This window comes from Taudactylus pleione, unplaced genomic scaffold, assembly GCF_031769625.1.
Source record: "Taudactylus pleione unplaced genomic scaffold, aTauple2 ptg000405l, whole genome shotgun sequence".
Lineage (NCBI taxonomy): Eukaryota > Metazoa > Chordata > Amphibia > Anura > Myobatrachidae > Taudactylus > Taudactylus pleione.
Window position 1 is genome coordinate 131,528 of NW_028284807.1, and position 13,982 is coordinate 145,509.

Sequence of the window (13,982 nt, forward strand, 5' to 3'; positions counted from 1 at the left end):
ACAGCTTTATGGGGGGGTCCCCAACTCCCCAGGAATCCCCGGCCTGGGCTGACTAGCGGTCAGGGGTAATGCTTTGGCTGGGGAAACCGGTGAAACGTTTTCCCTGGCTGTGGCATTACCCCCCCTCTAGAAAGAGTCCGGTACTGGTTATGGAATTAACAAGGGACCTCTACTCATTTTGTCCCCCTGTAGTGTGAAAGTCCAAAACTAGCTATCCAAGGCGTGCCATGTAATTTGCGCCATGCGTCTCGCACCATATAATGCCAAAACACTTGCTGAATAAGGACACATCTGTGCTTTTGCCACCTTGTGAATCCAGTGGAATAGGAACATGATGGAAACCAAAGATTAACCTACTGTGGTTGTAGAAGGTGCAGCTAATATGGTGCCCATGGCTGGCGGCGAGCCTGTAGCCACTGCACCCCCTTCAACTATGGTATTTTCATCTTTTAAGAAGTGCCATATGAAACATCGACCCCTAATATCCTGCTAAGCAATCCGGCTAGACAAAGAGGCCAGGAAATCTCCTTCAGCCCATGGAGATCCCGGCCTCTTTCTTCTCCCCCAATGGCAGTGACACAACTACTGTACTTGTCGGAAACTGGAGGCTGTCGTCTACTCCTCCCGCCCCCAAACGGCAGGAGACTGTCAATCACTGACATTATGTTGTCCGAATGCCCAGTACAGGTCGGGTGCCTGCGCAGATTCCCGACCATCAGGAATCTCTGTTCGACAGTACACGATGAATCAGGCTCTGTGTGTGTCTCTGCATCAGGCCTAGTGTCTCTCGGGCACCTCTATGAGGCATACTGATTATTGCAGCATTAATGGCTTGTTTCTTTCATAGCCACCCCTGTAATGACCCTGAGAGTGAACAAGAAGAATCTCCTGATCTGTCAGGCTAAGAGGTTTCACCCACAGGAGCTGGAACTTTCCTGGAATATCCCAACAGAGGGCCACAAGGCTTCACAGAACCTGACTGAGAACGAGGACGGTACCTACACCATGAGGTCCATCCTGGAGGTCACAGAGGAGATGCTGGGCCAGGATGTTACTTGTCATCTCCGGCACATCACACGCAATATGACCCTGTCCCATGGTGAGTGATGTCTCATGGTGAGTGATGTCTCATGGTGAGTGATGGGAATGGGCAGAGACATAAGTGACGGGTCATGTACTCCTGGTATAGAAAGCACCAGGTGACTACAGGGTTTATAGCTGTACTTATAATGGAGGAAGGTAAGTTCCACAATGCACAGAGTGAGAGCCAGGCACCATCACCAGCTATAACATTAATAATACAGGGGACATCATATATGTGATGTAGCCTTTCCACCAGAACAGTGTACATCTATTATATCAGGTTTTTTAACATACAAACAACAAACAAAAATTAACTTATCACGTCTAAACTGTGAACGGGCGATGCTTTTAGTAGCAATACTCCTCATGTTACAAGCATTGCCCTTTAAGAGGGCTGAAATGTGCCATAAAGCCTTAGGGCTCTGTTTAGTTATCATAAAAAACTGCGAACAATTATTAGGGAAAGTAATGCTTATAAACTGATGTTGCCCCTCAGGGGTGGCTGGAGTAACCAACCACACCATCCTACCTGATGACAGAGATCAATAAGCCTGGCAACACCTACCTGATGGCAGAGATCAGTAAGCCTGGCACCACCTACCTGATGACAGAGATCAATAAGCCTGGCAACACTTACCTGATGGCAGAGATCAGTAAGCCTGGCACCACCTACTGTGCCTGATGTCAGAGATCAGTAAGCCTGGCACCACCTACCTGATGACAGAGATCAGTAAGCCTGGCACCATCTACCTGATGACAGAGATCAGTAAGCCTGGCACCACCTACCTGATGACAGAGATCAGTAAGCCTGGCACCACCTACCTGATGGCAGAGATTAGTAAGCCTGGCACCACCTACCTGATGGCAGAGATCAGTAAGCCTGGCACCACCTACCTGATGGCAGAGATCAGTAAGCCTGGCACCACCTACCTGATGACAGACATTAGTGTGCCTGAGGGGTCCTTGTTTTGCTGATTTGTCCTCTGTATGCAGACATCACAGCTCTCCCAGACTCCTCACTCACAGACACAACACTGACACAGCACTACTATGCAGCTGCGGGAACACATGCAGCCAATAGTGCACCCCTGTACATACAATAATAACAACCAGCATCGGGAGAGGAAGAGGACGGTTACCTATGTGCTGCCGGGAGTTGCAGTTTGGTGTAGGCTTAGGAGGTTATCACTACAATGCACTGTGCTTCACAAGAATAGCGAGCAGTTCATACGCTGTTCGATGTACTCGATTAATCTAATAAATAGCGGACAGGATGTATGGTGCGAGCAGCAAGGGGGTGTATTTTTCAAAATTTCGACCGCAAGTTTTGCTCGCTCGTTCAGACTTAGAGGCGTGAACAGACCGCAAAGTGCGAGCCAGCCCTTTTTTTAAAACGAACGACCGCATATAGCGAGCGGCTCTGAATGAGGTACACAGTGTGTCTGTACAGAGAGGATACAAACGGCCGTACAGAAGAAGACACAGTAGAACTGGAAGAATGCTAACGTTTAGGGCAAGATAGGGTAAGTTACCTGTGTCTGTATACGGACAAGCAGGCACTACTTACCCGCTACTTACCCGCTGAAATATCTTTAAACATTAAGGATCTGGGGGTTTTCATTACACAGTTGCTTTTTACTGTTATTTTTTACATTGTTGCTGTTATATATTACTACTCTTTTGCTGCTTTAGAGACTTTTTTTTTAAATATATTCTGTTTTTATTGAAATTTGGCAGAAACAAAAAGAAACATTTTTTCACAAATGGATCAATATAATATTGAATCTGTTAGAGTGTATACACATACAGTGTACAGTACATATCTGATATAAATTTAATAGAAAGCAAACTAAACAGTGCAATGAACAGAAAGAAGAAAGAGAGAAAGAAAAATAAAAAGGGGGGAGAGGAGAAAGTGGGAGAACGGAAGTTAGAGTGAGAAGGGATCTTTCCAAAGTAAGAATAATAATGAGCCCTGTCTACAGGTCGCAGATTAGGTGGTATGTTGTGATAATGCCATATACAGTCAGTAGAAGACTTATTCTAACCTGAGAAACCAAATATTAGTGAAGTCTGAAGATTTGTCTAATGCAGAGCTTAAAATATCTTCCATAGCCATAAAGTAATCGATCCTATGGAACCAATCTCTACGAGAAGGGGATTTATCAGAATTCCATAGAATTGGAATCATGGACTGCGCCGCGCTACTTAGGTGGCGAAGTAAAGATTTTTTGTATTCGGGGACCGGATTTGGGGAATGATTTAGTAGCCAAAAGCAGGGTCTGTAGGCACAGGGCAGCCGATAATAAGTTGAGAAATAGAAATCACCTCAGAGCAAAAAAACGATAGTCGAAAACAATCCCATCAAATGTGTTTCAAAGACCCTAAGGCCGAGGAGCTTCTCCAGCAAGTATTAGGGATAGCAGGAAACATAGCATGGAGTAGGGAGGGGGGGTCTGTACCATCGCATTAGAATCTTATATTGTGTTTAATAAGAATAGTGAGACCTAATTCCAGGGTTGCCTACCCTCCCGATTCGGGTGGGAGCCTCCCGATAAACGGATGCAGCTCACACCCCCCCGGAAAGGCAGGCAAGCCTCCCGCCTGCCGCCGGTCCCCCGAACCCCCCTCCCCATTACCTGATAAACCCCCGCAGCGGGGGGGGGCTCTGACGCAATTCGCGTCATTTTGGCCCCGCCCCCTGCTTTGCAATGCCTTTTTTCCTGCATTGTGTAGCGGGGGCGGGGCTAAAATGATGCAATCGCGTGGCCCCGCCCCTAGCACGCCCGCAAACCGACCTCAGCTCATTTGGACCGCCCCCTTTTGCCGGCCAAGCCCCCTGTTCTGCCGATCTGGCTGCTCCCTCCCGGAAGGAGCAGCCAGATTGTCGGCAAGTATGCCTAATTCCTTTTCCCATGGCTTAGTCCAGGGAGGAAGGGGGGGCGCCTGTTCTGATAATAGTATTTGGTAAAGAACAGATATCATGTGGGAGACGGGGTGGGGGGGACACAGAGTTTCTCATAAGAAGTCATTTCCCTTTTATTGTACCACTATCATACATTTACACAGATATATTACTACACATTGCATTTATAGGAGTATCCCTCCTTTCTAGGATTCTGATTATTATTTTTATACCACAGTTCCTTGTAAATATATTGGCATTTAGCGCTTTCTTTTATGCATCGATCATGTTAGTTATGAGGAGACCCCAGATTTTGGATCCCCAGTCAGTCTGCTCACCTCTTGATGCCAGTGTAAAAAAACCCACAGGGATGTCACTGGGCTCGGAGGGTCTGTCTGTGGCAAGGGTCACTCATGCTCCCTCATACAGCGTATCTCTGCTCCCTCATACAGCGTATCTCTGCTCCCCTATACAGCGTATCTCTGCTCCCTCATACAGCGTATCTCTGCTCCCCTATACAGCGTATCTCTGCTCCCCTATACAGCGTATCTGTGCTCCCCTATACAGCGTATCTCTGCTCCCTCATACTGCGTATCTCTGCTCCCTCATACAGCGTATCTCTGCTCCTTCATACAGCGTATCTCAGCTCCCTTATAGAGCGTATCTCTGCTCCCTCATACACCGTATTTCTGCTATCTCTGCTCCCTCATACAGCGTATCTCTACTCCCTTATAGAGCGTATCTCTGCTCCCCTATACAGCGTATCTCTGCTCCCTCATACAGCGTATCTCTGCTCCCCTATACAGCGTATCTCTTCTCCTTCATACAGCGTATCTCTGCTCCCTCATACAGCGTATCTCTGCTCCCTCATACAGCGTATCTCTGCTCCCTCATACAGCGTATCTCTGCTCCCTCATACAGCCTGTCTCTGCTCCCTCATACAGCGTATCTCTGCTCCTTCATACAGCGTATCTGTGCTCCCTCATACAGCGTATCTCTGCTCCCTCATACAGCGTATCTCTGCTCCCTCATACAGCGTATCTCTGCTCCCTCATACAGCGTATCTCTGCTCCCTCATACAGCCTGTCTCTGCTCCCTCATACAGCGTATCTCTGCTCCTTCATACAGCGTATCTCAGCTCCCTTATAGAGCGTATCTCTGCTCCCTCATACACCGTATTTCTGCTATCTCTGCTCCCTCATACAGCGTATCTCTACTCCCTTATAGAGCGTATCTCTGCTCCCCTATACAGCGTATCTCTGCTCCCTCATACAGCGTATCTCTGCTCCCCTATACAGCGTATCTCTTCTCCTTCATACAGCGTATCTCTGCTCCCTCATACAGCGTATCTCTGCTCCCTCATACAGCGTATCTCTGCTCCCTCATACAGCGTATCTCTGCTCCCTCATACAGCCTGTCTCTGCTCCCTCATACAGCGTATCTCTGCTCCTTCATACAGCGTATCTGTGCTCCCTCATACAGCGTATCTCTGCTCCCTCATACAGCGTATCTCTGCTCCCTCATACAGCGTATCTCTGCTCCCTCATACAGCGTATCTCTGCTCCCTCATACAGCCTGTCTCTGCTCCCTCATACAGAGTATCTCTGCTCCCTCATACAGCGTATCTCTGCTCCCTCATACAGCGTATCTCTGCTCCCTCATACAGAGTATCTCTGCTCCCTGATACAGCGTTTCTCTGCTCCCTCATACAGCGTATCTGTGCTCCCTCATACAGCGTATCTCTGCTCCCTCATACAGAGTATCTCTGCTCCCTCATACAGCGTATCTCTGCTCCCCTATACAGCGTATCTCTGCTCCCTCATACAGCGTATCTCTGCTCCCTCATACAGCGTATCTCTGCTCCCTCATACAGCGTATCTCTGCTCCCTCATACAGCGTATCTCTGCTCCCCTATACAGCGTATCTCTGCTCCCTCATACAGCGTATCTCTGCTCCCTGATACAGCGTATCTCTGCTCCCTCATACCGCGTGTCTCTGCTCTCTCATACAGCGTATCTCTGCTCCCTCATACACCGTATCTCTGCTCCCTCATACAGCGTATCTCTGCTCCCTCATACAGAGTATCTCTGCTCCCTCATACAGCGTATCTCTGCTCCCTCATACAGCGTATCTCTGCTCCCTCATACAGAGTATCTCTGCTCCCTGATACAGCGTTTCTCTGCTCCCTCATACAGCGTATCTGTGCTCCCTCATACAGCGTATCTCTGCTCCCTCATACAGAGTATCTCTGCTCCCTCATACAGCGTATCTCTGCTCCCTCATACAGCGTATCTCTGCTCCCCTATACAGCGTATCTCTGCTCCCTCATACAGCGTATCTCTGCTCCCTCATACAGCGTATCTCTGCTCCCTCATACAGCGTATCTCTGCTCCCTCATACAGCGTATCTCTGCTCCCTCATACAGCGTATCTCTGCTCCCCTATACAGCGTGTCTCTGCTCTCTCATACAGCGTATCTCTGCTCCCTCATACACCGTATCTCTGCTCCCTCATACAGCGTATCTCTGCTCCCTCATACAGAGTATCTCTGCTCCCTCATACAGCGTATCTCTGCTCCCTCATACAGCGTATCTCTGCTCCCTCATACAGAGTATCTCTGCTCCCTGATACAGCGTTTCTCTGCTCCCTCATACAGCGTATCTGTGCTCCCTCATACAGCGTATCTCTGCTCCCTCATACAGAGTATCTCTGCTCCCTCATACAGCGTATCTCTGCTCCCTCATACAGCGTATCTCTGCTCCCCTATACAGCGTATCTCTGCTCCCTCATACAGCGTATCTCTGCTCCCTGATACAGCGTATCTCTGCTCCCTCATACCGCGTGTCTCTGCTCTCTCATACAGCGTATCTCTGCTCCCTCATACACCGTATCTCTGCTCCCTCATACAGCGTATCTCTGCTCCCTCATACAGAGTATCTCTGCTCCCTCATACAGCGTATCTCTGCTCCCTCATACAGCGTATCTCTGCTCCCTCATACAGAGTATCTCTGCTCCCTGATACAGCGTTTTTCTGCTCCCTCATACAGCGTATCTGTGCTCCCTCATACAGCGTATCTCTGCTCCCTCATACAGAGTATCTCTGCTCCCTCATACAGCGTATCTCTGCTCCCTCATACAGCGTATCTCTGCTCCCCTATACAGCGTATCTCTGCTCCCTCATACAGCGTATCTCTGCTCCCTCATACAGCGTATCTCTGCTCCCTCATACAGCGTATCTCTGCTCCCTCATACAGCGTATCTCTGCTCCCTCATACAGCGTATCTCTGCTCCCCTATACAGCGTATCTCTGCTCCCTCATACAGCGTATCTCTGCTCCCTCATACAGCGTATCTCTGCTCCCTCATACAGCGTATCTCTGCTCCCTCATACAGCGTATCTCTGCTCCCTCATACAGCGTATCTCTGCTCCCTCATACAGCCTGTCTCTGCTCCCTCATACAGCGTATCTCTGCTCCCTCATACAGCGTATCTCTGCTCCCTCATACAGCGTATCTCTGCTCCCTGATACAGCGTATCTCTGCTCCCTCATACCGCGTGTCTCTGCTCTCTCATACAGCGTATCTCTGCTCCCTCATACACCGTATCTCTGCTCCCTCATACAGCGTATCTCTGCTCCCTCATACAGAGTATCTCTGCTCCCTCATACAGCGTATCTCTGCTCCCTCATACAGCGTATCTCTGCTCCCTCATACAGAGTATCTCTGCTCCCTGATACAGCGTTTCTCTGCTCCCTCATACAGCGTATCTGTGCTCCCTCATACAGCGTATCTCTGCTCCCTCATACAGAGTATCTCTGCTCCCTCATACAGCGTATCTCTGCTCCCTCATACAGCGTATCTCTGCTCCCCTATACAGCGTATCTCTGCTCCCTCATACAGCGTATCTCTGCTCCCTCATACAGCGTATCTCTGCTCCCTCATACAGCGTATCTCTGCTCCCTCATACAGCGTATCTCTGCTCCCTCATACAGCGTATCTCTGCTCCCCTATACAGCGTATCTCTGCTCCCTCATACAGCGTATCTCTGCTCCCTCATACAGCCTGTCTCTGCTCCCTCATACAGCGTATCTCTGCTCCCTCATACAGCGTATCTCTGCTCCCTCATACAGCGTATCTCTGCTCCCTGATACAGCGTATCTCTGCTCCCTCATACCGCGTGTCTCTGCTCTCTCATACAGCGTATCTCTGCTCCCTCATACACCGTATCTCTGCTCCCTCATACAGCGTATCTCTGCTCCCTCATACAGAGTATCTCTGCTCCCTCATACAGCGTATCTCTGCTCCCTCATACAGCGTATCTCTGCTCCCTCATACAGAGTATCTCTGCTCCCTGATACAGCGTTTCTCTGCTCCCTCATACAGCGTATCTGTGCTCCCTCATACAGCGTATCTCTGCTCCCTCATACAGAGTATCTCTGCTCCCTCATACAGCGTATCTCTGCTCCCCTATACAGCGTATCTGTGCTCCCTCATACAGCTTATCTCTGCTCCCCTATACAGCGTATCTCTGCTCCTTCATACAGCGTATCTCTGCTCCCTCATACAGCGTATCTCTGCTCCCTCATACAGCGTATCTCTGCTCCCCTATACAGCGTATCTGTGCTCCCTCATACAGCGTATCTGTGCTCCCTCATACAGCGTATCTCTGCTCCCTCATACAGCGTATCTCTGCTCCCTCATACAGCGTATCTGTGCTCCCTCATACAGCGTATCTCTGCTCCTTCATACAGCGTATCTCTGCTCCCTCATACAGCGTATCTCTGCTCCCTCATACAGCGTATCTCTGCTCCCTGATACAGCGTATCTCTGCTCCCTCATACAGCGTATCTCTGCTCCCTGATACAGCGTATCTCTGCTCCCTCATACAGCGTGTCTCTGCTCCCTCATACAGCGTATCTCTGCTCCCTCATACAGCGTATCTCTGCTCCCTCATACAGTGTATCTCTGCTCCCTCATACAGCGTATCTCTGCTCCCTCATACAGCGTATCTCTGCTCCCTCATACAGCGTATCTCTGCTCCCCTATACAGCGTATCTGTGCTCCCTCATACAGCGTATCTGTGCTCCCTCATACAGCGTATCTCTGCTCCCTCATACAGCGTGTCTCTGCTCCCCTATACAGCGTATCTCTGCTCCTTCATACAGCGTATCTCTGCTCCCTCATACAGTGTATCTCTGCTCCCTCATACAGCGTATCTCTGCTCCCTCATACAGCGTATCTCTGCTCCCTCATACAGCGTATCTCTGCTCCCTCATACAGCGTATCTCTGCTCCCCTATACAGCGTATCTGTGCTCCCTCATACAGCGTATCTGTGCTCCCTCATACAGCGTATCTCTGCTCCCTCATACAGCGTATCTCTGCTCCCCTATACAGCGTATCTCTGCTCCTTCATACAGCGTATCTCTGCTCCCTCATACAGCGTATCTCTGCTCCCTCATACAGCGTATCTCTGCTCCCTCATACAGCGTATCTCTGCTCCCTCATACAGAGTATCTCTGCTCCCTCATACAGCGTATCTCTGCTCCCCTATACAGCGTATCTGTGCTCCCTCATACAGCTTATCTCTGCTCCCCTATACAGCGTATCTCTGCTCCTTCATACAGCGTATCTCTGCTCCCTCATACAGCGTATCTCTGCTCCCTCATACAGCGTATCTCTGCTCCCTCATACAGCGTATCTCTGCTCCCTCATACAGCGTATCTCTGCTCCCCTATACAGCGTATCTGTGCTCCCTCATACAGCGTATCTGTGCTCCCTCATACAGCGTATCTCTGCTCCCTCATACAGCGTATCTCTGCTCCCTCATACAGCGTATCTCTGCTCCCTCATACAGCCTGTCTCTGCTCCCTCATACAGCGTATCTCTGCTCCCTCATACAGCGTATCTCTGCTCCCTCATACAGCGTATCTCTGCTCCCTGATACAGCGTATCTCTGCTCCCTCATACCGCGTGTCTCTGCTCTCTCATACAGCGTATCTCTGCTCCCTCATACACCGTATCTCTGCTCCCTCATACAGCGTATCTCTGCTCCCTCATACAGCGTATCTCTGCTCCCTCATACAGCGTATCTCTGCTCCCTCATACAGCGTATCTCTGCTCCCCTATACAGCGTATCTCTGCTCCCTCATACAGCGTATCTCTGCTCCCTCATACAGCGTATCTCTGCTCCCTCATACAGCGTATCTCTGCTCCCTCATACAGCGTATCTCTGCTCCCTCATACAGCGTATCTCTGCTCCCCTATACAGCGTATCTCTGCTCCCTCATACAGCGTATCTCTGCTCCCTCATACAGCGTATCTCTGCTCCCTCATACAGCGTATCTCTGCTCCCTCATACAGCGTATCTCTGCTCCCTCATACAGCGTATCTCTGCTCCCTCATACAGCCTGTCTCTGCTCCCTCATACAGCGTATCTCTGCTCCCTCATACAGCGTATCTCTGCTCCCTCATACAGCGTATCTCTGCTCCCTGATACAGCGTATCTCTGCTCCCTCATACCGCGTGTCTCTGCTCTCTCATACAGCGTATCTCTGCTCCCTCATACACCGTATCTCTGCTCCCTCATACAGCGTATCTCTGCTCCCTCATACAGAGTATCTCTGCTCCCTCATACAGCGTATCTCTGCTCCCTCATACAGCGTATCTCTGCTCCCTCATACAGAGTATCTCTGCTCCCTGACACAGCGTTTCTCTGCTCCCTCATACAGCGTATCTGTGCTCCCTCATACAGCGTATCTCTGCTCCCTCATACAGAGTATCTCTGCTCCCTCATACAGCGTATCTCTGCTCCCTCATACAGCGTATCTCTGCTCCCCTATACAGCGTATCTCTGCTCCCTCATACAGCGTATCTCTGCTCCCTCATACAGCGTATCTCTGCTCCCTCATACAGCGTATCTCTGCTCCCTCATACAGCGTATCTCTGCTCCCTCATACAGCGTATCTCTGCTCCCCTATACAGCGTATCTCTGCTCCCTCATACAGCGTATCTCTGCTCCCTCATACAGCCTGTCTCTGCTCCCTCATACAGCGTATCTCTGCTCCCTCATACAGCGTATCTCTGCTCCCTCATACAGCGTATCTCTGCTCCCTGATACAGCGTATCTCTGCTCCCTCATACCGCGTGTCTCTGCTCTCTCATACAGCGTATCTCTGCTCCCTCATACACCGTATCTCTGCTCCCTCATACAGCGTATCTCTGCTCCCTCATACAGAGTATCTCTGCTCCCTCATACAGCGTATCTCTGCTCCCTCATACAGCGTATCTCTGCTCCCTCATACAGAGTATCTCTGCTCCCTGATACAGCGTTTCTCTGCTCCCTCATACAGCGTATCTGTGCTCCCTCATACAGCGTATCTCTGCTCCCTCATACAGAGTATCTCTGCTCCCTCATACAGCGTATCTCTGCTCCCCTATACAGCGTATCTGTGCTCCCTCATACAGCTTATCTCTGCTCCCCTATACAGCGTATCTCTGCTCCTTCATACAGCGTATCTCTGCTCCCTCATACAGCGTATCTCTGCTCCCTCATACAGCGTATCTCTGCTCCCCTATACAGCGTATCTGTGCTCCCTCATACAGCGTATCTGTGCTCCCTCATACAGCGTATCTCTGCTCCCTCATACAGCGTATCTCTGCTCCCTCATACAGCGTATCTGTGCTCCCTCATACAGCGTATCTCTGCTCCTTCATACAGCGTATCTCTGCTCCCTCATACAGCGTATCTCTGCTCCCTCATACAGCGTATCTCTGCTCCCTGATACAGCGTATCTCTGCTCCCTCATACAGCGTATCTCTGCTCCCTGATACAGCGTATCTCTGCTCCCTCATACAGCGTGTCTCTGCTCCCTCATACAGCGTATCTCTGCTCCCTCATACAGCGTATCTCTGCTCCCTCATACAGTGTATCTCTGCTCCCTCATACAGCGTATCTCTGCTCCCTCATACAGCGTATCTCTGCTCCCTCATACAGCGTATCTCTGCTCCCCTATACAGCGTATCTGTGCTCCCTCATACAGCGTATCTGTGCTCCCTCATACAGCGTATCTCTGCTCCCTCATACAGCGTGTCTCTGCTCCCCTATACAGCGTATCTCTGCTCCTTCATACAGCGTATCTCTGCTCCCTCATACAGTGTATCTCTGCTCCCTCATACAGCGTATCTCTGCTCCCTCATACAGCGTATCTCTGCTCCCTCATACAGCGTATCTCTGCTCCCTCATACAGCGTATCTCTGCTCCCCTATACAGCGTATCTGTGCTCCCTCATACAGCGTATCTGTGCTCCCTCATACAGCGTATCTCTGCTCCCTCATACAGCGTATCTCTGCTCCCCTATACAGCGTATCTCTGCTCCTTCATACAGCGTATCTCTGCTCCCTCATACAGCGTATCTCTGCTCCCTCATACAGCGTATCTCTGCTCCCTCATACAGCGTATCTCTGCTCCCTCATACAGAGTATCTCTGCTCCCTCATACAGCGTATCTCTGCTCCCCTATACAGCGTATCTGTGCTCCCTCATACAGCTTATCTCTGCTCCCCTATACAGCGTATCTCTGCTCCTTCATACAGCGTATCTCTGCTCCCTCATACAGCGTATCTCTGCTCCCTCATACAGCGTATCTCTGCTCCCTCATACAGCGTATCTCTGCTCCCTCATACAGCGTATCTCTGCTCCCCTATACAGCGTATCTGTGCTCCCTCATACAGCGTATCTGTGCTCCCTCATACAGCGTATCTCTGCTCCCTCATACAGCGTATCTCTGCTCCCTCATACAGCGTATCTGTGCTCCCTCATACAGCGTATCTCTGCTCCTTCATACAGCGTATCTCTGCTCCCTCATACAGCGTATCTCTGCTCCCTCATACAGCGTATCTCTGCTCCCTGATACAGCGTATCTCTGCTCCCTCATACAGCGTATCTCTGCTCCCTGATACAGCGTATCTCTGCTCCCTCATACAGCGTGTCTCTGCTCCCTCATACAGCGTATCTCTGCTCCCTCATACAGCGTATCTCTGCTCCCTCATACAGTGTATCTCTGCTCCCTCATACAGCGTATCTCTGCTCCCTCATACAGCGTATCTCTGCTCCCTCATACAGCGTATCTCTGCTCCCCTATACAGCGTATCTGTGCTCCCTCATACAGCGTATCTGTGCTCCCTCATACAGCGTATCTCTGCTCCCTCATACAGCGTGTCTCTGCTCCCCTATACAGCGTATCTCTGCTCCTTCATACAGCGTATCTCTGCTCCCTCATACAGTGTATCTCTGCTCCCTCATACAGCGTATCTCTGCTCCCTCATACAGCGTATCTCTGCTCCCTCATACAGCGTATCTCTGCTCCCTCATACAGCGTATCTCTGCTCCCCTATACAGCGTATCTGTGCTCCCTCATACAGCGTATCTGTGCTCCCTCATACAGCGTATCTCTGCTCCCTCATACAGCGTATCTCTGCTCCCCTATACAGCGTATCTCTGCTCCTTCATACAGCGTATCTCTGCTCCCTCATACAGCGTATCTCTGCTCCCTCATACAGCGTATCTCTGCTCCCTGATACAGCGTATCTCTGCTCCCTCATACAGCGTATCTCTGCTCCCTCATACAGCGTATCTCTGCTCCCCTATACAGCGTATCTCTGCTCCCTCATACAGCGTATCTCTGCTCCCTGATACAGCGTATCTCTGCTCCCTCATACAGCGTATCTCTGCTCCCTCATACAGCGTATCTCTGCTCCCTCATACAGCGTATCTCTGCTCCCTCATACAGCGTATCTCTGCTCCCCTATACAGCGTATCTCTGCTCCCTCATACAGCGTATCTCTGCTCCCTGATACAGCGTATCTCTGCTCCCTCATACAGCGTATCTCTGCTCCCCTATACAGCGTATCTCTGCTCCCTCATACAGCGTATCTCTGCTCCCTGATACAGCGTATCTCTGCTCCCTCATACAGCGTATCTCTGCTCCCTCATACAGCG

At 50.2% G+C, this 13,982-nt stretch overlaps 1 protein-coding gene across 1 annotated transcript in view; it reads left to right on the plus strand.

The window, feature by feature from the left end:
* LOC148506415 (tyrosine-protein phosphatase non-receptor type substrate 1-like) overlaps positions 1-13,982 on the plus strand; it is a 151,101-nt gene that overhangs the window by 6,393 nt on the left and 130,726 nt on the right. Inside the window, exon 3 of the mRNA XM_088446803.1 lies at positions 848-1,099. Within this exon, the coding sequence (XP_088302929.1) occupies positions 848-1,099 (252 nt within the window). The remainder of the gene's footprint in view (positions 1-847; positions 1,100-13,982) is intronic.